This window comes from Saimiri boliviensis, chromosome 1 (assembly GCF_048565385.1).
Source record: "Saimiri boliviensis isolate mSaiBol1 chromosome 1, mSaiBol1.pri, whole genome shotgun sequence".
Lineage (NCBI taxonomy): Eukaryota > Metazoa > Chordata > Mammalia > Primates > Cebidae > Saimiri > Saimiri boliviensis.
In genome coordinates this window covers 73,282,659-73,309,783 of record NC_133449.1, presented here as the reverse complement: position 1 = coordinate 73,309,783, position 27,125 = coordinate 73,282,659, and the positions used below count along the sequence as shown (strand labels likewise).

At 35.2% G+C, this 27,125-nt stretch overlaps 1 protein-coding gene and 1 non-coding gene across 3 annotated transcripts in view; both read left to right on the top strand.

Annotated features, from left to right (window-relative positions):
- AFTPH (aftiphilin) overlaps positions 1–26,508 on the top strand; it is a 66,998-nt gene extending 40,490 nt beyond the window's left edge. Inside the window, exons 3-10 of one of the 2 annotated variants that reach the window (XM_010333538.3) lie at positions 1,895–2,046; positions 3,484–3,610; positions 3,993–4,049; positions 7,979–8,101; positions 14,207–14,267; positions 15,819–15,902; positions 20,074–20,197; positions 25,376–26,508. In XM_010333538.3, coding sequence (XP_010331840.1) covers positions 1,895–2,046; positions 3,484–3,610; positions 3,993–4,049; positions 7,979–8,101; positions 14,207–14,267; positions 15,819–15,902; positions 20,074–20,197; positions 25,376–25,520 — 873 coding nt within the window. In that variant the 3' untranslated portion in view covers positions 25,521–26,508. The remainder of the gene's footprint in view (positions 1–1,894; positions 2,047–3,483; positions 3,611–3,992; positions 4,050–7,978; positions 8,102–14,206; positions 14,268–15,818; positions 15,903–20,073; positions 20,198–25,375) is intronic. The other variant, XM_010333540.3, reaches the window with a different exon arrangement.
- On the top strand, positions 13,392–13,495 carry LOC120362184 (U6 spliceosomal RNA). The gene has a single exon (XR_005578152.2). It is a non-coding gene; the product is annotated as a U6 spliceosomal RNA (small nuclear RNA).
- Positions 26,509–27,125: the final 617 nt, after the last annotated feature.

Sequence of the window (27,125 nt, the reverse complement as noted above, 5' to 3'; positions counted from 1 at the left end):
GCTCTCTATAGAAAAGATTGCTAATCTCCTGCTCAACCTCATTCAACGTAAGATTTGAAGCAATCTAATGTAATACCTAATCCTAAACATAAATGAAACTTTCTTTAGAAATTTCCATTCATCTTACAACCTGTATAAAGCCTGAAGAAGAAATAAGAATTGGGACGATTAAGTTAATATAATGTTTCTTTTCCTCAGCTTCATTCTGTTCATTTGAGAATTCTGCTGGTGTCTTGACACCTGTCAGTTATGTGTAACATTGCCCAAATGGTTGGATGTGTTTTAGGGTCATTTCTTTCTTCCTGTGGTAAACATTTTTTTCTATCCCATTAAAAAGATGATAAAGAGGATACAAGAAAGATTTAATTTACAGATAAATAAAATTTGGTCATATGTGAGTTTTTTGTTTACCTTCCCTGCCCAAGAGGAGCCAGTGCTCATCATGTATCCAATTAAGTGGTTATCTGATCCCTTTAAAAATAATGTCAGTCCGTTCCCTCTGTTGAGGCAAGTGAGAGCAAGGGCCCCTTGACACACTCAAGTTTCGCCCTCCTTGGGATCTTGAGGCTACCCTTTACTTAGGGTTCAAAATTGATAGTGAGAACTTTTTCCAATATCACACATATGAATATAATGATGTGAGAGTAACTTTTGTAGAATTAGTAGAAGAGTACCCCGAGCCTAATTATGCAGTGTTAAGTTTTTGCTCTGATACAGCTTCCAAAAGAGAGATTTTGGTTCTTTTTTTTTTTTTTTTTTTTTTTTTTTTTAATTTTCCTGGGTGCTCACTGCACTACAAAACAGAAATCAAGCATCAACTTGTTTTTGTTACTTGGCAGGAAGTACCACCATGATGTGGCATTTTGCTTGTACAGTCTGTCAATTCAGTAGTAAACTTAATCTTACAACAGGCTTTAACTTATTAACAGTTTGTATTCCTAGTTGATGTTTAAATGGTAAATTAGGCTGAGTTGGAAAATATCTTACATGTATCTGAAATACACTTAGGAAATGGGAATAAATGTTATTGTAGGTTGCACATGTATAATAAACCTAGTGGTACCAAAAAAGTAAGTTGCTCTAAATCCAGCAAGTTTTAGTTAATAAAAATGCTTAATAAATGCCAAGAAATTTATCTATTTGTTCTTGATTAAAATACACTGGGGAATATGCAGGCTTTACTTAGGGGAAAAGTAGTATTCTGTTAAAAAATATACATATACATGCAACAAAGACAATTAGAGAAATGGAATTTCTAAAAGATAACACATATCACAAAAATGATGAATGAGTTTTGAATTTTTTATCAGTAAAAATTGAGTTATTCTTTCCTACTTTGGTTTGTATTATTAGTAGCAAAGGTATTTCCAAAAGGCTTTCAAAATTCTGTTTATGTCCAAGAAAATGATTGTTTAGCTATAATAGCATAATACTTTTCACAAGCATCCGATCTTATTGTTCGTAAATCTAGAGTAGCTGAGTGGTGATAAGAAACATTCCAGTGTGGTGGAAAGAATATAAATGCTCTTTGGGTTTTGTTTTGTTTTGTTTTTGCTCAAACACTGAGATTGCTTTCTCACTATACAATTGGGTAATAATTTCTTTTTTGTAACGGATTAAGATAATGCACATAAAGTACCAGTTATTAGTGCTTGGCACATTGCTACCTTTTACTTGTCACCTACATATGATCATCATTATTTAAATTAATCATTTAGAATGATTGTTTCATGAGCAGTTGTATTCCTTTCACTTAGTGTTTTCTGTACCTGAGTGGTGGTTCTCTTCCTCTCTTACAGTAGTGGACAGGGAGTGCATGTGTTTGCATTTTAATGATATAACTATGATATCAAAATTAAATTAAAATAAACCTTTGGGGGGTGTTTTGATGCAGACAGCTTTATTAAACCGCCTGGAGCGAATTTTCGAAGCATGTTTTCCATCCATACTTGTCCCTGATGCTGAAGAGGAAGTCACTTCCCTGAAGCACTTGCTGGAAACAAGCACCTTGCCAGTAAAAACAAGAGAGGCCTTACCTGAAAGTGGGTAAGTAGGAGACAGTTTTTAGAAAGTATGTGTTTTTGTTAGTTTCAGCAGTTCTAATTTATAAGTTTATCTTAAAACAGTAAGGTTCAGGCCAGGCACAGTGGATCACCTGAGGTCAGGAGTTTGAGACCAGCCTGACCAACATGGTGAAACCCCATCTCTACTAAAAATACAAAAAATTCGCAGGTTGTGATGTTGCATGTCTGTAATCCCAGCTACTTGGGATTGAGGTTGAGGCATGAGAATCGCTGAAACCCAGAAAACGGAAGTTGCAGTGAGCCAGGATCATGCCACTGCACTCCAGACTGGATGATAGAGCAAGACTCTATGTCAAAAAAAAAAAAAAAAAAAAAAAAAATTAGGCTCAAAAACAATGTGTAAAAATCTAATCATGTTGTTCTAAAAAACTTAAACTCCTTGCCTCTTTACTTTTGAGCTATTTCTTTTTATATTTCTAAGCCAGTATTCTAGTCAGTTAATGTTACATATTATTTTTTGACTTACTAGAATGATAAATGAAAATTTAGATCTTACCTCTGCTATTTTCCTCCTCTCATCTTCCCCATATATCAATTTTTGGTTAATTTCTTATTTGCTGTTTTCATTATTATAATCATGTATATATTGTTCACTCTTAAGCCACTGTTTCCTTTATAGTACAACTTCTTCCTGGATTTCTGTCTTTCATTTACTTAGTGTTTCCCTACCCATTAAGAGCTTGTTCATACACTTTTACTTGTGATCCAACCCCTCATCATTTTACTGCCATCTAGAATAGTTTCAATATAGGCTTACACATATGTTGTCTTGGGACTTCCCTTCACTTAGATCCCATTTTGAGAGAGCACATCCTCTAAATAGCCTTCTGAGAAAAAAGATAGATGGGAGGTAAAATTTTATTCTACTGTCACATTAAATTTATAGTTTAAGATTTCTTTATTGCTGATGTTCTGAAATTTCACAATGAAATAACTTTTTTTTTTTTTTTTTTTTTTTTTTTTTTTTTTTGAGACAGAGTCTCGCTCTGTCACCCAGGCTGGAGTGCAATGGAGTAATTGTGGCTCACTCCAACTTCAGCCTTCTGAGTAGCTGGGATTACATGCACCCACCACCATACCTGGCTAATTTTTTTGTATTTTTTAGTAGAGATGGGGTTTCATCATGTTGTCCAAGCTGGTCTTGAACTCCTGACCTCAGGTGATCTGCCTGCCTCAGCCTCCCAAAGTGCTAGGATTACAGGCGTAATCCACTGTGCCCGGCCTAAGTTTTCTAATGACTATAAGTGTTAGCTCTTTATTTCATTTAAATAATTATACACTCATGTTGAACCGAAGAGTAATTGGAATGTGTAATATATCACAGCCTTATTATAAGTAGAACTCATGGTGAACATTATTGAGTAACCTATTGTTGATGGCTTCATCATGGCCTTTGCAGGGAATTGCTAGATGTGTGGACTGAGCTACAGGATATCCATGATGCACATGGTTTGAGATACCAGTGGGGCGGCTCCCATAGCAACAAGAAGCTTTTGTGCTCCTTGGGAATAGACACCCGAAACATTGTGAGTCTTTTAATCAACCTGTGGGTGCTTTAAAATTCTGTTACACTTCTATTTAAGCTGTGGTAAGCTGGTTCCTCAGAAAACAAATATTTGGTTTAAATGTTCATTTTTATTGAATGTGCTGACTTTTAAACATCAATCTACCTAAATTTTTCTCTAATCAATAGTTATTTTTAGAAAAAATTGTTTTAGTAGTTTTTCTTCAATATAAAATGAAGGAATTTGACTGGGAGATAAAAAAATAACCCCATATGGGCAATGTTTAAATTTCATCAATTTATCATTCACAATGTATGTAGTAAAATATTGCAAGCATACTTTAAAACTATTTCATTGTATGATTATTCTCTAAATATATGTTCTTTCTAACACGTGCTTGTAGCTCTTCACCGGCAATAAGAAGCAGCCTGTTATAGTGCCCATGTATGCAGCAGGATTGGTAAGTACAAAAATCTCTCTGCATGTATTTATCATTACTACATTTATTCTGTAAAATCATCTTATGCAGCATGACATAGAAATGTATTTTAAAAGACAGTGTTGGAATCTTAAGGGTATAAATAGATCTTTTTAAAATCTCATAAATCCCATCAAATACTAATCGCAGGACTTTTAAAATATTTCATTAATTATGGATACTGTTTCTAGATTGAAATTTTTTTTTTTTTTTTTTTTTTGAGATGGAGTTTTGCTCTTGTTACCCGGGCTGGAGTGCAATGGCGCAATCTTGGCTCACCACAACCTCCGCCTCCTGGGTTCAGGCAATTCTCCTGCCTCAGCCTCCCGAGTAACTGGGATTACAGGCACACGCCACCATGCCCAGCTGATTTTTTGTATTTTTAGTAGAGACAGGGTTTCACCATGTTGACCAGGATGGTCTCGATCTCTTGACCTCGTGATCCACCCGCCTCGGCCTCCCAAAGTGCTGGGATTGCAGGCTTGAGCCACCACGCCCGGCCCTAGATTGAAAATTTTTATCTTAATAATATTAGCATATTTAACTGTAAAATGCACCTCTGGAGGATTCTCTTTTTCTTTTCTAAACTTGTTTTAAAGAAAAGGAAGCTGAAGTAGCTGAAGCCCTAAAGATAGAATTTGTTTTAATCCAGTTATTAATTTTAAATATTGCAATAGCAAGGCTATAGATGTATATAAAAGCTTAGAAATGCCAAATTATAGTGAAAATAAGCCAGGACTCATAATAGGTTTTTAGTTTTTCCATTAATGTTCTAAATGTATTGAATTTTGTTTTTTTCAGATATGCCAGGTAGTCCTGGGAAATTGAGGCATTTTCATTCTGTTCCTTCTCAAGAATCAGTCACATTTTAAAGTTTGATGTTTGTGGTTTTTTGTGTCTTTATTTTTACTGATGAAAAAAATATTTTTTATTGATGAATAAAAATGACCCATCAAACTAAAAACATTACTACAACCATTAAATGGAAAATAAGGAAAAAAATACTGTGAGAATAAAGGAAAAAATAATGATGGAATCTTTGGTATAGAAATATATACAACCCGGCCTGGGTGTGGTGGCTCACGCCTGTAATCCAAGCACTTTGGGAGGCCAAGATGGGTGGATCACGAGGTCAGGAGATTGAGACTATCCTGGCTAACACAGTGAAACCCCATCTCTACTAAAAATGCAAAAAATTAGTAGGGTGTGGTGGCATACAACTGTAATTCCAGCTATTTGGGAGGCTGAGGCAGGAGAATCACTTGAACCTGGGAGGTGGAGAATGCAGTGAGCTGAGATCGCACCACTGCACTTGAGCCTGGGTAGCAGAGCGAGATTCCGTCTCAAAAGAAGAAAGAAATTTATACAACCCATTATGTGCATGTGACAGTGAATTTGCTGTGCAACTTGACCATTTTTAAAAATCTACAAACTTTCTTCATGAATAAGCACTAATTAATTTTGAATTGGAACATTTTGTTTTGTGGAATTTTCTGTTGTTGAGTTTTGTTTTTTAAAATCAGTATCTACTCCTTTGTAAATGGTTATCTTCTACTTTACAAATACTTTGATGATCCTTACATTGTTTTCTGTTGTAGGTAAATACAGTATAGTACTGGACATTTCTTTAACTTTTTGGTTATTTGGATTTTTTTTTTTCTCAAGGAGTAGCAATCCAGAGGTTGCTGACGTTAATGGAACTAGGAATTTAATTCGTAGGCACTTTGATTCAGCATATTAGGGGCAGTGACCCACTTAATGCTTATGTGTAGCCTCAGCCCATTAGCAGTTCTGTGAGAAGTTAGAGGCTAAAACTTATGCTTTATTTTTCAACCTTTATTAGTAATGCTTTTACTATTTCTATAGGCTTTTTTCCACTTCTTTTTTTTTTTTTTTTTCTCTTTTCTGGTTTATTTTCACATCTGTCAGCTCATACCTATGGCTACTATTTCTATAAGCTTTAATACCAAAGTTTGTTGAATGAATATAAATGTATCTCCCCTCTTCCATCTTTGTGATATCTTTCATTTAGAAACTTATTTTTTTTTAATATCAAGTTTTAAATTTATACCTGAATTTACCCATGGTGCCTTACATGCATGAGATGTTCAGTAATCTTTTGATCTCACCTGGAGAAATGGTATGTGAAGTGATCATTTAAGCCACTGGTTCTCAAACTTTATTGTATATCAGAATCACTTGGAAGACTTGTTAAAACACAAATTGCCAAGCACCACCCCCAGTTTCTTACTCAGTATTTCTGGTATAGGCTTGAGAATTTGCACATCTGACAAGTTGCAAGGTGACACAAAAGCTGCTGATTGGGGATACAATTTGAGAATCACTGCTTAAAGTGATCATTCAAACTAGAAAACTTGGCTGAGACTAGTAATTGTTTGCCAAATGTATCATCTTTGCATAGGGGCATACTAGAGAGCCTGTATAATGCATATAGTATTGAGTTAGGCCATGAACTTACTTCATTTTTCTAGCTGCTAGGTCAAAGCCTTTTAGATGTGCTACTGTTAAGAATTGATTCTGCAAATTGTTTTCGTTAGTTTATGCTTATTGGCGGAGGGGGTGGAGGAGAAGGCAGGGATTCTGAAAATTTTAGAAATTTACAGATTCTAACATTAATGACTTAGCAGCTTTCAATTTTTTTTCTTTTTGGTCCAGTTAAAGGTGATTTTGTCTAGGATGTAACCTTTGATTGATAAATATTCAAAAGCTTATCAGATATTATTTAAAAACATGTTTAAGAGTTTGACTTTTTTCAGGCCTAGATTACTCATTTTGAGTTTGGTACAGTGTTGATGCAAAATGCTGATTTTTTTTTTTCTCTTTATTTTTATACCCATACTGAACATCTATCGTTCTTACTCAAAAAGTGTTTTAGGCCGGGTGTGGTGGCTCACGTCTGTAATCCTAGCACTTTGAGAGGCCAAGATGGGTGGGTCACCTGAGGTCAGGAGTTTGAGACCAGCCTGGCCAATGTGGTGAAACCCCATTTCTACTAAAAACTACAAAAAATCAGCCAGGCATGGTGGCGGACACCTGTAATCCCAGCTACTCTGGAGGCTGAGGCAGGAGAATCGCTTGAACCTGGGACGTGGAGGTTGCAGTGAGCCAAGATTGCACTAGTGCACTCCAGTCTGGGCAACAAGAATGAAACTCCATCTCAAAAAAAAAAAAAGTATATTAGATTTTGTAGCAAATCCAGTGGTACCTGTAAGATGTTTTTCTCTCTAAAAAGGCTATAGATGTTCTTTGCCTGTCTAAAGAACTAAGTATTAAGGCTCCAGTGCCGTCAGAAATCAGGATCAAACATTAAATTCACACTGAAGAACACAGATGTCGTATGTCATAGTTTTAGAATCAGGTCTCGCTTCTCCAGGCAAACCACTGTGGGGTAATGTGTACAAAGGGTACCATTTCCTGTAATTCTAGTGTCATAAAAGTGTTGGATTCTTAGAGGTTAGATGTGATATATTGTTGTCTCCCCCACCCATCTTGAGTTGTGCTTATGCTTTCATGTGACAGTAATAACTGTACTTTAAAACATCTGATTTAAAATACAAAGTCTTGCTTCGAAAACTTTAGATTCTAAAGGTATTATTGTGAAATGTTTCTCATTATAGTGCTATAGGATTTTCAGTTAATAAAATTTAATAGCCTGGTGTGGTGGCATGAGCCTGAGGCAAGGAGGATCCCTTAAGCCAAGGAGTTTGAGGCCAGCCTGGGCAACATAGTGAGACCTTGTCTCTTAAAAATGTCTCTTAAAAAAATTAAGACTAGTTCCTTTTTGCCTTCAGTACTTTCCAAGTGACCTGTTTTTTTCTTTCTTCTTTCTGATAGATTAAGTTTATAGGCTGTGCCCCCACCCCCATTAAAGGTTAATATTCCTTTTTCAGGGTATGTTAGAGCCCACCAAGGAACCATTGAAACCACTTTCTGCTGCAGAAAAAATAGCTTCCATCGGTCAGACAGCCACCATGTCACCAGATATGAACACATGTACATCTGATCAGTTCCAGGTAAAAATATCTACGTGTAACTATGTTTATGCATGTATATACATTTACATCCACACATACTGCCTTTTTCCTTCATTTCTGACTGTTAGTTTTAAAAATATTTTTAACGCTTGATTTAATGATGGACATGATTTTGATTAACATCCCTTGGAATACAATGAACAAATTGTCTTTAATTTTCAAAAACAGAAAAGCACAATTTGTGAACTGGGTGATTTGGATAAGTTCTTAAACCTGTGCAGGCCTTAGTCTTTTTACCTATAAATTGAAGGGTTTAAAACAGGTATCTCTAAAGTCCCTTACAGTTTGAATATTGTGTGATAATTACTGACACAAATCTGGTAAGTGCTGGATTTTCAACAAAAAAAGTTGGGAGGAAACACTCTTTACACCAACTGTATAAGTCTGCCATTGTATGTGTATTTTTTTTTTCTGGAATCCTGTGAAATTTTATAAAGCAGTAAGTAAAGGTTAGGTATGTTTATTACCTTAAACTTGTTTTTACAGTTTAAGCAAAACGATTATTTAAGTTGAAAATGATGTGACCTTTAAACAATCTATGGATTATGAAAATAGGTAACTTTTTTTTTTTTTTTTTCTTTTGATATGGAGTCTCACTCTGTCTCCCAAGCTGGAGTGCAGTGGTTCAATCTTGGCTCACTCTAGCCTCTGCCTCCTGGGTTCAAGTGATTCTCCTGCCTCAGGCTTCTGAGTAGCTGGGACTACAGGCATATGCCACCATGCCCAGCTAATTTTTGTGTTTTTTAGTAGCGACAGGGTAGTCACCATGTTGGCCAGGCTGGTATTGAACTTATGACCTCAGGCGATCCACCTACCTCGGCTTCCCAAAGTGCTGGGATTACAGGTGTGAGCCACCACACCCAGCCAGAAAACTGTCTTGCCTTTCTTATTTTTTACCCTCTTGGCACACGTAAGCACAAATTTTTTTTCAGATTAATATGTTAATATGAAGTCTTCTCTCACTTTTTCTTTGGGGAAAATGGGCCATTTGGGCTTGCACTCTTTCCATATCAAGTTAGAAACTGACTCAGTGCTGGTTAAGTATTGTTTTTTTTAGAAGATTCATATTTTTAAGTGAATATTACCATTTCTTGCCATGTGTTGTCATTTCTTAACCTTAGATGTCATCTTTAATTGTATCTAACCCAAAAAGTGTATGTTTGGACAGCCTTTCCCAAAATGTGTTTCCATTGAACATTAATCCCCAAAGATGGTCCACTAAAGGGTTCCAGGGTAAAGTAAGTTTGGGAAATACTTCATATCACACCCCCATAACCATCCTTAGAGATCACAACACACGTTAAGGACACTAAACAGTCCTGCAGTGAATGGCTTATTTAGTTTTAATTCATTTCTCAAATTTACTTAGCCACAGGACCTTTTTTTTTTTTTGCAGAGACCAGAGGAGAGGGGAGTGGTAACACCTGCAGAATTAGTGTTTTGAAGAACATACTTTAGAAAATGTGTAAAGTAAAAATAAGACCCCCCCCCAAAAAAATGTGTAAAGCATAGGTTCTGCCATTTTAGGTGTGTTTCAAGAAACATCTAATATTACTGCTGTGTACCACTATGTTTTATACTTGGGCATAGCCTAAACATTACTTCAAAACTAGCTTATTACTAACACTGAATTAGTGTGCCAGAGGACCTTGGTGTTTACAATGCCTGGCCTTGATGGTTGGGCAGCAGATGAGGTGGCTGGGGCAGAATGTCTCCAAAGGTAGACTGTCTTTAGTTACCTTGATTTTGTTGCCCCGATATGCCCTCTGGCTATAAACTGCCCTCCCAGGTCTTCCCTGTATATGCATACTTCAGAATTACCTTTCTTATAGCACATTTTAATATCTGCCTCCATCCGCATTCTTATTGCTACAGTGTTAGGTATTTTGAATAACTGCTTGGTACATTTACTGAAAATGGAGCTGTTCTTATTGAGACCATTTGTTGCTAGTTTTGCTTCCTCCTCCATCTAACCACTTCCACTTTACAACCCCGTAAACTATTGCTTATTGTGTCAGTTAGCTGTTGCCTGTCATTTTTGCCTCTGATTTGATCTTACTGTGTATTTCATCTTAGTCATAGCTTATCTGTCTTGTATAATTTCACTATGGCTTGACAAAATGTAGTCCATATGACCTAATGAAAAATGTGTCAGTTTAGAACTTTGTGCCGAGATGCCTGACCTCCATCACAGAATTGTATGGTCCTTGCTTGACGCCATACCTCTGACTCAGGTTAAAATATTTAACAGAGAAGGCATGGTGGCTCATGCCTATAATCTCAGCACTATGGGAGGCCAAGGTAGGTGGATTGCTTGAGCCCAGGAGTTCAAGACCAGCCTAGCCAACCAACAGGGCAAAACCTGCCTCACAAAAATTAGCCAGGCATGATGGCATGAGCCTGTAGTCCCAGCCTCTCGGGAGGCTGAGGTGGGAGAATTGCTTGAGCTCAGAAGGTTGAGGCTGCAATGAGCTGTGTTCATACCACTGCACTCCAGCCTGGGTGACAGAGCAAAACCCTGCCTCAAAAAAATTTTAACAAACATCTGAAGTACATTTTCTAAAGAATCTCTTTGTAAAAAATTATATATATATACACACACACACATATAATTTTTTTTTTTTTTTTTTTTTTTTTTGAGGCAGTCTTGCCCTGTCACGCAGGCTGGAGTGCAGTGATGCGATCCTGGCTCACTGTAACCTCCACCTCCCGAGTTCCAGCAGTTCTCTTGCCTCAGCCTCCCAAGTAGCTGGGACTACAGAGATGTGCCACAACACAAGACTCATGTTTGTATTTTTAGTAGAGACGGGGTTTCACCATGTTGGCCAGGCTGGTCTCGAACTCCTGACCTCAAGTGATCAAAGTGCTGGGATTATAGGCGTGAGCCACCACACCCAACCTAGAAATATTTCTTACCATTCTTCATTGGCATGCTACATATACACAAACACATATATATATGTGTGTATGTATAATTTTACTTTTTGGCCATGCAGGAAGGAAGTTACATCTTCCTACTAGTCATATTTCTTTTAGATGGAACAGTCCTAGACTTTAGTGCTAGAAGCAATAGTGGCTTTCAAACTTAGCACAGGCACAATTGTTTAATTCCCATTATGACTAGGTTTTTGGATCTATTTTATCCCAATTTTGGTACCTGTTGAGTTTGTTTTTTTCTTCCAACTTGGCTTGTATTCATTGATCTTATAACTATTGCACCTCTAGTTTAAAAATTTATCAACTTATTAAAAGTATCTTAGAAAAAAATATTATCTAAAAAGATGGTTTAAGGGTGAAAAACAGTAATTATACCTTTTTTGGGATTTTGTGTGTATATGTTTTAATTTTTATCTGCTGAATTTCAAGGTCACATCATTGTGACCATTACTGATTTCCGTCTTAGTTAATTAGGTCAATACTTTAACCAGACTTTAGTCATTGCTGAGTAGGATCAACAGTCTATCAGTTATCCATCTGGTCACAACTAGCAACTTCTCTTACACTGCCTGATGTGAGTATTTTAGTTAAGAAAAAATGATTATCTAGTTCCATGCTCACTTGGTTTTTTTTTTAAAATGGAGTTTCACTCTGTCACCCAGGCTGGAGTGCAATGGTGCAGTCTCAGCTCACTGCAACCTCTGCCTCCGGGTTCAAGTGATTCTCCTGCCTCAGCCTCCTGAGTAGCTGGGATTACAGGTACCTGTCATCACACCTGGCTAATTTTTGTATCTTTAGTACAGACGGCGTTTCACTATGTTGGCCAGGCTGGTCTCGGACTCCTGACCTCAGTGATCCACCCAGCTTGGCCTCCCAAAGTGCTGAGATTACAGGTGTGAACCCAGGCGCCTAGCCACCATGCTCACTCTTTACAGCAAGAAACTGTATTTGGAAAGGCTAAATGATTTTCCCAAAATCGTGAATCCCAGTCTCCTGTCTCCATGGTTTTGTTCCTTTTATTATGACCTTATTTGCTAGTGATTTCTCTGAGTTTCCATACTTGTGAACACCATTAGTTTTAGTCTTGTTTTGCTTCAGTATCCTGTTTTTCACTTTCTTCATTTCCATTAAATGTTGATTTGTGTTTATCACCTCATTATTGTAATTTTGGCTGTCTCCAAAATACCATACCCCTATTTGAGAAGCTTGGATTTCAGCAAATCATTGAAATATCTGTAAGCACCCAGCTACTTGACATCATTCAGATATAATGTGTTCATTAAAGAACTTGGTCCATTTATCCAGAAATTGTTACTGGGTAAACCTAGATTTTGTCCATTTATTCAGTGTTGAATGTGACCAAAGATGTCACTGATCTAGAATTGGAGTAAGTTGAATCTGCTGGAATGCTTAGAGATGTTTGTTTGCTTTTAAGATCAACTGCAGACAGTTTTTTCTAAATAGTTATTAGCTGTGCAGGTACGTTATAAACTAGGTTTTCAGCAGCAGTTTTTTAACTTTTATCTGAAATATAGATTCACAGGAAGTTACAAATATAGTACAGAGAAGTGCCTTTTACTCCTTACCAATTTCCCCCACGGTTATATTTTACATAATATACTATGTAAAAACCAGGAATATGACATTGGCACAATATGTGTATATAGTTCTGTTATCATTATATCACATAGGTAGATTCATGTAACCACTACCACAGTCAAGATACAAAACTCTTCTATCATCACAAAGAACACATAGTCACCACCCCACAACCATCCCTTACCCCTGGCACCCACTAACTAATGTTAGTATTTTACTCAGTGTATACCTTGTGCTCCAGGCTGAACCTGATTTTTGGAGACTGATTACTTAAATTAATTTGCCTATCATTGGTATTCCAGTTATCCAGATAGTCATATTATAATATCATGGGATTAGACTTTCAAAAATAACTGATTCATGCTCCTTTTGTATAGAAAACAGTAAATGACCTTATCTACCCAGAAAAAAATTAATATAAAGTTTTAATCGTACAGTGCCAAGCGTAGTGGTAAGTGATGTCCAAAAAAAGATGATAACATTTTGATATCGAAAGTCTAATAAAATACAGGTTATTTTAATACCACCTCCAAAAGAAAAAAAAGAAACCATTTTTTTCTTTTAAAAATATTCCTAAAATGAAGTGTGAATGCTCATTCTAGAACTGTTTTTGCACTGCCTTCCATCTTAAATTTACCATTTGCTTATTTTATATGTTTGACAGTTATGAAATTTAAACCCATGGAATAGTCAAATTAGCTCTGAGCATCTTTTTAGTGTATTGTTTTAAGAATTCTGCACTCAGTTCAGCAGCACATTACAAAAATTGGCAAGGTACAGAGGCGATTAGCATGGCCCCTGTGCAAAGATGATACCCAAAATTAAATTCTGGTGTCTAGTCCAAAATTAAATTCTGGTTATCTAGTAAGTAATTTCCAAGTTAAAGAAGTTAATTAAAATAGATATTTTAAATCAACACTTTAAAAATGTCTCGTTTATCTGCCCATAATTTTCTTCAAAATTTGGAAAATTGTAAGCAACCAGACAGACCTTGGACTTTGAACCTTCTTATTTTACATTATAGGAAGACCAACTGAATTAACTGAACTGTACAAGAGCATATTACTATTTACTTAGTGGTTACTCTGTCTTGAATAAACCAATTCTCCTCACTTTCAATGTGGTACTTTCTCTATTGTATTAAGAACTTTTAAGCTGCTAGTCACTTAAATTTAATCACTTTAGTGAAAAAAGGCATGTTTTAAATTTTAATATTTTTATTGTAATCAAGCTAATAGTTTAAATCATGATTTGAGAATAGATTGAAATCTTGACACAGAATCCGTTCATAAATTTGTTTAAAAATGTAAAGATAATTTCATTTCCCAGATACAACTTTTTAAATGTCAATAACCTGTACTGTTTGTAAATTTTACAATTTCAGTTTGTGCTAACATTTGCAAGTAACCTTCTGAAATTGTAAATTATCCTAATTTTGTCTTTAGGTACTTTGTTGCCTAATGGTCTTGCTATAAATTTTTTTTAAGGATTCTTTACGTTGCTACAACCTGTACTGATTAATTTTGATTTTTTGGTTTTCAACTCTAGGAGTCTCTACCACCCGTCCAGTTTGACTGGAGTAGCAGTGGCCTTACTAACCCTTTAGATGGTACGTCTCTCCGTAGAGCCTCTAGCACCAGAGCTAGAGTTAAGAAAGCTACAAAGTTCAGACAAACTTCTCTCTGCTGATTTCCTTTTTTGTTTGAACATAACTTATTCTTATCTTTGGAAATTCAGGCTTTCTTTCTGAATAGTAATTGCTCAAGAAACCAGCTGTTAGTATTATCAACAGTATTAATGTTCAAACATAGGTAATAGTAGTTAGGTAAAATTTTAGTTTCTTTAAGTCAAAAGTAAGCTTCTTTATTTTTTACAAATATCTAGGTAGTTTAAAGGTATTTTAGCTAGGACCAATTACCTTGAATTTTTTTCTGTAAGTTTTAATTTATGGAATTTTCTTGGATGCAAAGTCTTGTGGCTAGAGGCTGCTTCAAAGCACAAAGCACAATTATTTAACCAAAAACAATGTGCATAGATCCATGTTTATTGACTCACAGTAGTTTTCAGATTTAATATTTTATAGAGCACTGTAGGTGCAAATAGAAAATAAATTTTACGATCCTTTTCTAAAGCGTGTTTCCAAATGTTAGTAGGCAGTTCTAAAATAATTGGTTTCACTTATGGCTTTAAAAGAAAATCCTCAAAAAGGAATAACTTATTCCAATAATGTAATGTGGGCTCTTTAAAATAAGTAACACACCAATGCTAGTTTCTAGTGTTGACACCACAAGTTTTAAGTGGATCCCAAGATGTAATTGCTCTTACTCCTTGTGCTTAAGTTGTTCAAGCCGTTGTCTAAAACACCTGCCATTGTCTAAATGGCAATTATTGCCATTGTGGAAAAAAAAAAAAAACCATCAGCTTGCCCTTCTAGTGGGGTCCTAGGATATCTGGAAAGCATCCAATTGAATTAATATAGTGCTGAAGGAAAGCCTGGATGCACTTTTTGCTGTTGTCTGGTGTCTTCAGTCAAATCATCATGCTTTTTAATTAACAAACAACTTCTTTAAAAATGTATACTATTTCTGATTACTGTTTCAGAGTTAAAGGGGAACAGTACAGCTTGAGGTTGCACATCAGGGTAGGGTAGTTATGACTTTTTTAAATATTATTTTAAACTAAGTTAACATATTGGTGCGTGTCCTGAAACTGACAACTTTGTCACTTTTTAAAAAGCATTAATTAGAAACCAGTATTACTAACATGAAACATTGATTTGGGCATGTACAGTGATTTAATGTTGGGTTGAGATTAAAGTATTGTTTCCCTTTAACGGGTACACTTTCCTTTTGGTCTTTCTGGTATGGCTTCCAGCTTTGATTGAAAGAACTGAACTCCTAAAACCTTACTAAGTGTTACATTCTTTACATTGTACATGAGAAAATGTACATTGAATTAAATTGTTACTTTAGAAATGTCCTTAGTAATGAAAAACTAATACTGTACACATTGTTTTAATGTTGATTTTTAAAATGTATAATGATTACTAATTATAACCTGCATGTTCAAGTGTGTGTCTTACCCCTTTTTACACATAACCCCTCCTCCCTTGGCTTACCTTCTGTGTGGCTGCCTACCAACACGGTCACTGAATTTCAAGCTAGTGGAGGTTCCACTCTTCTGAACCTTGATTTCTTTGGGCCCGTGGATGACAGTAGCTCTAGCAGCAGCACCACAATCCCAGGTCAGCAGAGTGTTAAAACCACAATTCTAGTTTATTTACTAAAAGCATGACCACATCACTTGACTTTCCTATAAACAAGGAAACAAGTAGATTGTATTCTCTATAATGTCTTTTTAATACTTTTCTTTCATCTGTTGTTATTTTCTAGTATCTGATTACCAAAAAAAAAAAAAAAAAAAAAAGACTTATGTGAAATGTATTTCAAGGAAAACTTTCTGAATGTAATATTCAAAGCTGAAAGTAGTTTCTAGGAATAAAACATCCCTAATGTCCTTAGACAGTTAAAGCCAGGGTTGTTGGGTTTTTTTTTCCCCTCTAAGTGGAAAATGTGATATTTTATATGCTTAATTTTAAAAGCATATTCTATAAATTTGAAAAAACAAAATTTTAGAGATAGAATATTTTAGTATACAGAGATGACTTTACATTGTAGTGCCTGTAATAATATAACTTTACAGATTCCAGCATTCACTTAGTTATTAGTGTTGCTAAATATATAATTAGGTTCCAAAATGTTGCAGTCTAGCACTAAGTATATAGTCCCACATAGAACTATTTCTGTTTTTATGTAGCTCTTAAATAGAAAGTGTACTGTTAGTTTTCCATGGGGAAAAAAAAATGTTACAAAAGTTAATAGTAGAAAATAATTGCTATGAGATACTAAAAGCTAGAAATTAAAACTTACTGGAGTGCCTGTTAAATTAATGTTCAGCCCTTCAAAAGTTCAGTTCATTGACCAAAGGACTAATGTACTTTGTCATTCTCTAACTGAATAAAAGATTAAAATTATAATGGCCTTTTTATGTTTACATTTTATTTAATATGATTTTAATGAATAACTGTTGTCCCAGCATGTGATCTGGTAATCATGCCCATTGATCACCAGACAGCTGTTGGGGTGCAGTATAGATGCACATGCCCAGAATGCATACTGAGAGTCCCTTTCTGTCCCCACTAGTGACCAGTTTCACAACTAGCCTGGTTCCTGAGAATTCGCTAGTTTTGTGCTATTCCACTAGATAATGCTGCCAACCACTTCCAACAGTTTAGCAGCCATGATGGAATATGGACTGGGGAGACTAACTAGAGTCAGCTAAGAGTGAGGCTGGGACCCAGGATACCCTTCTTGAGATCTGGTTATGGAAATCTGATTCTACTGCAGGGAAGTTCCAAGGTCATTTGGTATAAAATGACTGGATTCCTCAGTCCAAGCCCCTGGTTATCATTCTTACTGTTTTCAAGATTTTACAAGCATATGAAAAACCAATCTGTGTCTGGTTTTGACATCAAAATGATACTGTACTATTTACTTAAATTACTTCTAAATTTACATTTGATCTATGCAACGACCTGGGTGAGCTAGTTGTCTGACATTTTAGAATACTTAATGGGAGGTGGGAGGGACAACCAAAAACATGTATATCCTTTTCCTTGTTACTGTATTCCCAAGAATTATTAAGCTCCCATTTTAAATTTGCTCTCAGCTTTGTTTTGTCATAAACTGTATTATAATTTGAATGAGGTCACTGTTTTTCTTTTGGATGCCTAAAAACCTGGTTTAAATTTAATTTTTGGTTACATTTCAAACTCATTTAAAAACCATTCATAGGAGCACAAATAACGTGGCTATATAAAGAAGTACAGAAATGACCTGATAATCAGGCTCAGTGTACACAGCTGCAAGAAGAACAAGCGGTTTCAGAAGCTTAGAACTGTAATGGAAGTGAAATCAGCATGGTCAAATGCAGTTCTCATTACTTTGGAGCCTTTTAAATATTTCTGTTCAATATTTTCATTAATATGCTCTAGCTGCTATATAAATTTGATTACTATATATTTGCTTTGGCTTCTTTTTATTGCTATTGGGTTTTGTTAAAACTTACCATCAAGCTACAGGTGTCAACACCTTCCTTAGTATTTTCCATTTCACCACTTGCTTGCACTTTTTCTGACTTGTTTCTGGGAAAGTCATTTTGTCTTAGCTTGCGATTATTTAATTATTTTGTGTGTGAGACTTAGGAGGTTGGCATAGAACTTGGTTGGCTAGCTTTTGTTATGTAACTAAACTATGCCTCATTAAGGTTCTGTTTAAAAAGAAAGACCTTCCATTAAAAAAAAATTACTCTTTAATTATTATAGTAAATAGTTGTCTTGTTTTTGAAAAATCTCATTGGGGGTTTTTTAGTGTGGTGGGAGTTAATTGGGGGTGTGATTTTTTTGTTTGTTTTTTTTTGTTTTTTTTTTTTAATCTACCACTTTACTGTTTGACAGCCAAGTGGCCAGTATTTTATAAAGCCAACTAGGTTTTTACTAGCACTTTCCTGTTGCCAGTCAGAATGCAGTTATTTATTCTGCATTATACATTAAGACATCAACTTAAATTTTGTGGTTGCTGGAATCTAGCCTTTAGAGAGGGAAGTACTTTGGGCTCATTTGGTCCCTTTATAGACATACACAATCTTTTACATTTTAATTACAACCCATATTCTTGGAACACAAAGGAAAGACCTTTTAAAGTATATTTTGAAACCATACCTTAATGAAATATTGAGAACTTGGGAGAGTCAACATACATTTTCTATAGCCTTCCTCCCTTGTTAGACTTCGTAACTGTGGAAGTCGCTTTTGCTTGTCTGATTTCTGTAAACATCTGAGATCTGTGTTTACATCTGTAAAGGTTAATAGAAATCAGTTTATGATTTTTTAATTAACCTTAATGTATCTTAAAAGGAAAAAACTTGTAAATATATGCATTTATATGTAACTTTATTTGCTGATCTTACAGGGCATTTTTTTTTTTTTTTTAAGAAATAAATAAAAATTGCAGAAGCAGTAAGACATTCTTCCTTAGAATTTTGATTCCCTGCAACTCATGAACTTTTTTTTCTCAAGTTATTTGCTGGAGAGTATAGGATTAAAAACTTTTTTTTTTACTCTGAATATCTTTAATATCCAAAGGGTAGCTTGAGTTTAAAATATTTAAACTGGGCCAGGCGCCATGGCTCATGCTTGTAATCCCAGCACTTTGGAAGGCTGAGGTGGGCAGATCACAAGATCAAGAAATAGAACCCATCCTGGCCAACATGGAGAAACCCCATCTCCACTAAAAAATACAAAAATTGGCTGGGCGTGGTGGCATGCACCTATAGTCCCAGCTACTCGGGAGGCTGAGGCAGGAGAATTGCTTGAACCCAGGAGGCAGAGGTTTCAGCGAGCCAAGATTGTGCCACTGCACTCCAGCCTGGCACCTGGCGACAGAGAGAGACTGTCTCAAAAAAAAAAAAAAAAAAAAAAAAAAAATTTAACTGTTCTTTTCAACGTTTTTGTTGTCATCATTGCTATAAATCTGTATTACATGAGAAATATACAAAGTTATATGTATATTTTAATGAAGTCAGATGGGGAAGAGTTTTTAAATCAATTTTTTCAATAAATCAAACCCTCTGAGCTTCCTTCTGAATTACCCTAACAAGATATTTGAACTAATGACTACCAGATTTGGATGTGAGACTACAGAATTATAATTAACCCTGTAGACAAGAATTTTCATTTGTCCAAAAGTAGTACTTACTCACCTTTTCTGAAAATCTTTTACCCTCCCCACCTCTAACCTGAAGCAAGAACAATGTGGTATATGTCTATGATTAGTCCTTAGTCATGATATATTTAACCAGATCTTCTACCATATCTAAATCTTTTTCTATGGAAGGAAATAGAGAAAAAATGGTTAGAGAGGTGAGGAAACAGGAAAATTTTTAAAAATGAAATTAGTTAATTGAAAAATGGGATGTCATATAACAAATCATGTGCATTCTATTTATAAAACATTGATAACTTTCATATCACATTCTAATCCAAATTTGGGGAGTTTTATATAGCAGATAGAAATTTTGGAAGTATTTGGGTAGCATCTGCTACATAAATACTAGCTTAAGGATATATTCATTCCAAAATGGAATTTGAAAAGTATTTTCCTATTTTATAAAAACTCCAAAAAGTGGCGTTTATAATTAAAAAAAAAAATAAATGCAGTATTGCAGTATTCTAAGGATATGTTGTGTTTGTAAAAGACTCAGATGTTTACAGAATATTGCCTTTCACATCTTGGATTGTGGTTAACTGGGTAACCCATTGCAGCCTGCCATCACTAACTATCATTTTATACTATAAGGTGTGGATCCAGAATTGTATGAGTTAACAACTTCTAAGCTGGAAATCTCCACCTCAAGCATCAAAGTGACTGATGCATTTGCGAGACTCATGTCCACAGTAGAGAAGACAAGCACATCTACCAGGTAAACAGTTGGTGTCAATTATACCCAAATTTTGAATTCTGAGTTAAAACGGCCCAAAGGAAAAAGCATGTAAGTTGGCAGTACTTCAACATACTGTATTACAATTTGCTTTATAAAAGTCAGTCGATGTTAAGTCCAGAAAATAGTATCAAATTATGTTTAATTATGCCTTTATTAGAGCAGAATTATTTCCTTAAGAGATTGGCAAAGGCTGACAGATTTTTTTTTTTTTCCTATTTCCCCCTACTTTGTAGAGACTATTCTGATTAAGTATTGTGATCATAAAACCATTCTAGAAACACTCTCCCTTTCTCTTAATAATTACTGAGAAAATCATCTTTGGGAACCCAGTTTTATAATCCTGGAGTCACCTAGGCTGTTCTTTTTACTTAATCAGATTAAGATGGTTCTTGGAATTTTCATTGACATGCACCTCTGATTTGGGACGTAAAGCCTTACTTTACCAAACTTTCTAGAAGCCCATCAGAGGCATGGCCTATAGAAAAGCAATTACCATTTCCCAGTGTTGGAACTAGAGGCACGGAATTTCACTTGGGCCACGTGTTTGGGATTCAGAAACCTTTAGTTTTATATGAGAAGGCACTATAATAATCCATTGCTTTAAATTATTGTTAACCATAAGACTAAGCCAGTTTCTAACAGGAAGGTATTCTGAACCAGGAAATAAATAGTGCAAAAGCAAATCTGGTTGATTGGCACGCCAACTCTGCTGTCTTGAATCTGTGATTCATCAACATTTTAAAGTGGAACTATTTACCTGTTGACTAATTTGAAAGAAGTGTTATAGCTCTTTCTTCTTAAAAAATACATGCTAATCACATATTAAATTCAGGTTTATATTTTAAATAGATTCTTCTATAGTAAAACATCCATTTTAAAAAGGCTTTTTTCTTATGAATAATAAATGTTTATCTCTCAATTTACTTGAATTCTTACATTGTCTTTTAAACTTTTTGTGCTTTTATTCCCCCAGATATTTATTACCATTAATATTTATAATTATGAAATACATTATTATACATTTTATAATTGTAGACTACCCTTGGTTTTCCCTAGGATGGCTTTGTAGCATGTAAATCCTTGTCTGCCAGTTCTCTCCATTGTTCTCACTGCCCCGTGTATTGGCACTATGCCGCCTGGCACTGCTAAAGCCTCCTCTTCAGTGAACCTGCTTGTAAATGTGGCTATATGGATTTTTCTTCTTGCGTTCTAATTTTTTCTCCTTCCAAATAAATCATTTCTTCAAATTGAAACTCCTCTTATGGAAAAACATGGGTGAGAAATTTGTATATGTTAACTAAAAGCTAATGCACATTTGACTTTTTTAAAAAAGAATGCTTTTGTTTGGATTTCCCCCTCCTATTTTCAAGACAACTCTTTCTGTGACAGGTCTACTCTTTCCTCACTTTGTTTCCCCTGCAGTCTCACTGACCAAACCAAAGAACTATAGTAGTTTTGAAAATCCCAATGATGAGAATTCATTTTGTGCCATTAGGAGGAGCTCTAAACCACATTAGCTTTCTCTCCTAATTCTTTAACTCATCCTTGAAACATGCTGAATCTAGAGAACTCTTCCAAGCCCTATCACTTTAAGAATCTATTTTCATTTTTTTCTCTTGCTCTGTACTAATAGGGAACGAACTAATACTATAGTATTAGTATCCTGAAGTCAATGTCTGTTGATTCTCTATCGAGTTACTCCAGGACCTGTCCAGCATCATTTTTAAAACAAAATAAATTGAAGAGACAAGTTACCAACTTTATATTTTCTGTTTTGAGAAATGTATGTCATTTAAAAATGATGAAAGTACAAATGCCCACAAGTCTTATCATTAGTAAAGTCTTAAAATACCGTAAAATGTCCCAATGAGTGATTCTCAACTGTACAGAGAAGAGATAGGCTGGTGGCATAACTTCAGAAAGCATTTTTAATATCTTATTTTTAGGTTTTCTTTCACTTTTCTTTTGAATAAGTAAACTGCAAAAAAAATAAAGCTCAGCAAAATCTTGGCTACTGACAATAAGCAGAAGATAAAGTGAAAAGGCATTGTGATAGACTGTAGGGTAAGAAGGAGTTAAACAGTGAGTGGTCAAGGTAGAGGAAATTTTACATGGACCAAACCATATCTAGTACTCTTTGCTAAGTGCCTTTGAATGTGTCAGGGAAATACATAGCCTCTTTTGGAACACAGGTTGTGAAACGGACTTCTTAAGAGTTTTTTAAAGAAATGCAAATTCTTAGTTTTAAAACAGTTCCATCTTCTTGCCTACCTTTCCTAATATGGAGGAAAATTGTTTCCTACTCTAAATCGCTACTAACTAGTGACAGCTAGTTAGTAGCCACAGACTTCTAACTGAAGTTTATGCAGGTCAAAGAAATAGTGCCAAAAGGAATAGATCTTTTATTCCTTTTTAGGCCTTTTTATTGAGATAAAAATTTACATACCATAAAATTGACACATCAAGTGTTCAGTTCACTAGTTTTTAGTATATTGACAAGGTTATGCAACCATCATCACTAATTCCAAAATATTTTTAACACCCTTAAAAGAAACCCTGTATCCATTAGCAGTCACTCCTTATCCCTCTCATTCCCCAGGCCCTGGCAACCACTAATCTGCTTTTCTGTCTCTATGGATTTGTCTTTTCTAGTTATTTCATATAGATGGAATTCTACAGTCTGCAGCCTTTTGTGTCTGGGGTTTTTTTGCTTAGCATTATGTTCTCAAGTTCACTCATGTTGTTGTATTTGTTTTTTGGTTGTATAATATTTCATTGGAAATAGCACATTTTATTTATCAGTTAATCAGTTGATAATTTGGGTTTTCACTTTTTGACTATTATGAGTAATGTTGCTGCTATTTTTGTGTAAGTTTTTGTGTGGACAAATATTTCCAACTCTCTTAGGAGTGGAATTGCTGAGTTATATAAGGACTCTAAGTTTAACTTTTTGGGGAACTGCCAAACTTTTCCAAAGTGATGACACCATTTTACATTCCTACCAATAACATACACTCCAAGTTCTCCACATTCTTACCAACACTTGTTATTGTCTTCTTAGTTATAGCCATCCCAGTTTGAAGTGGTATCTCATTGGTATTTTGGTTTGCAAATATTAGGGAATATTTATTTCCCCAATAACTAATGATATTGAGTATCTTTTCATGTGCTTGTAGACTATTTGTATATCTTCTGTGGAGAAATATCTATTCAGATCCTTTGCCTTTTTTGATTTGGTTTTGTTTTAATAGAGACGAGGTCTCAATATGTGTCCAGACTGGTCTTGAACTCCTGAGCTCAAGGAGTCTCCTGACTCAGCCTCCCAAAGTATTGAGATTACAGGCATGAGCTACTGTGCCTAGCCATTTGCCTATATTTTAATTAGATAATTTGTCTTTTATTGTTAGGTTATAGGATGTTTAAGTATATTCTGGATACTAAGCCTTCATCAGAGAAATGAGTTCAAGATATTTTCTCCAATTCTGCAGGTTGTCTTCTCATTATCTTAATAATAATCTTTGAAGCACAAAAGCTTTCAATTTTGATAAGATTAATTTTTCTTGTGATTTAGCTGTCATATCTAAGAAGCAGTTGCTCAATTCATGGTCACAAAGATTTATACCTAGATTTTCTCCTAAGAGTTTTATAGTTTCAACTCTTACATTTAGGTCTTTAATCCATTTGGAATTAAGTTCTGTCTATAGTGTGAGGTAGGAGTCCACATTCATCCTTTTGCAGGTGGATATTCAGTTGTCTGATCACTGCTGAAAAATATCCCCCCACTGAAAGGTCCTGGCACATTTGTCAAAAACAAAATTTTTTTTAAAAAATGATTATGTTTTTTCCTGGACTCTGAATTGTATTCCATTGATAATAAGGGTAAATCTTCACTAGAGAGAATATAGGATAAAATTAGGTCACTGCCTTTGACTTTGAGAAATGATCATGATATAACTTTTTATTTTCAAATTCTCCCTAAGTGTTTACTTCTTCCTATATCCTAAGAAGACTAGCTCACACCCATGCACAATGATCACAGATAAATGCACAAACTATATACTGTGTAAATTTGTTTTTTAAAAAATACATAATTTCATATTGCCTCTGAAATAAGGCAATTAAAACCCTAGAATAATCTTTACCAACTGTTTCTTAGATAAAAAACTTAGTCTTTGCTCTCTGTTCTCACACCCAAACTGCACTCCACCTATCCTTTACCATAAAACAGAATTCGGCTTTTTATAGTGTACAATTTGAAATCATCTTTGGTCTAAAGTGAATAATCTGTATAACCATTCCTTCAATATATTTAATATCCAGGAAAAAATAAAGTCTGAATTGCAATCATGTGCTCAATTTGAGCCAAAATTGAGGCTCATCTGGCATTTTCTGTGGCTCACCTGCTGAGTAGACCTGGGTCACCACGTGTTTTTGTGTCTGTAGTAGGCACCAAACTGCTTATTCTCAAATTGGGACCAGTGCAGTAAAATATACTTCATCTACAGGACCCGTAGGCTTTAGAGATTTCCCTCTCCCAGAGTTCCATCTTGCCTGTGTACATGCAGAACACCAGCAACCAGCTCTAGTACTGCTGCTTTTGGACCTGCTGTCTGCATCCCAACAGGCTGAGACTGGGTCTTTTGAGCTGGGAATTCTCTCCTGGAATTCCCCATTGGAGATAAAGAAAGCTTGAGGTTAAGATGACTTAATCTTGCCCTGGACATACTTTGTTTAATGCTGAGGTAATTCTGGTAGTTTTAGGGGGTAGAAGGGCAGAGAAAAATCCAGTTGGGTATAGTGTTAAGGCTTTGGCATTTTATTTCTGCTTAGTAACATTTTAAAATTATGCCTGTGTAGATTCTTCTAGCCTAATGTAAGGGCTAGAAAGTATACGAGCTGTCCAGGTATGCATGTGAGTATCTGTGTGTGCATGCCTAGCTTTAATGAACATAAATAAGCCATGTTTCACTCTTTATGAGAGATTTGGCACAGGAAGCACACTACACAAAAGTATTACAAGATTCAGGAACTAGCAGAGGAAAAGATACTCAGGTCCTCGCAGATTGCTAACTGCCTGCCTTGAGAGTGGATTTTCTCTCATTTGACCTACAGCAATGTCACATTAACACACTTGTCTTTTTTTTCGTTTGTCAATAGGAAACCGAAAAGAGAAGAGCACCTGAGTGAAGAAGCTATCAAGGTGATCGCTAGCCTTCCTGACTTGACGTTCATGCATGCCAAGGTGTTGATGTTCCCAGCCACGTTAACACCTTCCACAAGCTCCCAAGAAAAAGCAGACTGATAACTGATGTGAACTGGACAGTTTCTATTGCTTTTCCTTTTTTCCACCCCTTCCCTTCCATCAAAAGCATACTTGCTCTAATTAAAAAAAAAAAAAAAAAAAAAAAATTCAAGTTCAGCTGATTTGTTGGTAAGCCGCACTAGAAGGGTATACATAGTAATGTATATTTATTTACATACTGAAGTCCTAAATTTATATTAGAAAAATGTAAATAATCGGGGGTAAACATTTTTGAAGATTTATTCTTTTTGTGTTGCTGGGATGTATACATTTATGTCTTTGTGAAATACACTGGTGGTGTCCTTCTTACAAAACTTTTCAAATAAAAAAAAAAAAAACTCAAATCTTCACTGTCTGTGAAATCCCCTTCAGTCTTTTCAGATTTCATTGACTGTCCTCTTGATTTTTCGTATTACATGTCAAATTACTTTTGCTATCATAAATAAGCTCCAAAGTCTCCAATTTAATTTTTTTTTAATTTTTGTGTATGACGGGTTCATTTCAGATCTGGCTTTTGTTAACATTTTGGGGCTTTTTAAATCTTTTGAATCTGATGTATTGCTGTTTGACCTTTTGCAAGGTAGTTAATCAATTGCTCTTTTGTTACAGGGTATGGATCATTGTCAGAACTTGATTGGAGGGGTTTAAAGAGATTGTGTCTATTTAAAATCAGTTTGATTCAGAGAAGGACCAAATTATACGAATGTCTTACAATTGAATTTACTTGTTACTGATTTTTGTTCTATTGTACCACTATTTTTTGAGGATTTTGCACAGTGTAAAATGACATAATCATAGATTGCTATGGTTTAGGCTGTATATACAGTGAAAACTATGGGTTTTAAATGTTTGGGGAAATTCCTATGGAAAAAAGAGAGACATGTAGAAGAACCTCTAACAAGGTTAATGTGCATGCCCAAGGTCTTTTGAGATTTCAGTGTGTAAATTTCCTTTTAGCTTACACAAAAATAAAATAATTTAAAAGAAATTTAGCCTGCTGTCTTTGTACTTTGGTATGTGAGGAAAAATGTAATGAGTTTGAATTAGAAGTTTTATTGAATATTAATGTATTTCAATCCAGAGAAAATCATTTGATAGGGCTTCTACTTTGTTGAAGCCAGGAAGAATTAGAATCTGGCCTATAAGAATTGGATCAGCACTTTTAGTAGCTGAGCTGTTTGTTTTTTATATAGAACATGAAATCAGTAAAGAAATACCCATGATTCATTATAACGTATCTTCATCAGGATATTGGCAAGGTTAAATAGGGATTTGTAAGGAACTTTTTCCTTTCCAAACATATATAAGCATGAAATGAAGGTAAGCAGAAAAAGTCTAAAAAGTAATTTTAGAATGTTACTAGATAATGCTTCAGCAAAAAGTCACATGACATTGCACCAGGAACAGGCAGTCAGCTGAAGTCAGCCTCATCCACTCTGGGAATGAGCCCGTGGGACTCCTGTACCTCCATTGTTGACAGAGGCTCCTGTGTTGCCAGGGGATTACATGGGCCATTGGAACACTTGCCTGAATGTAATGTAAGTATGGTCTGGAGTGACAAGATGCCTATTCAGTCCATATCCCACCATTTCCCCAAGTATTTAA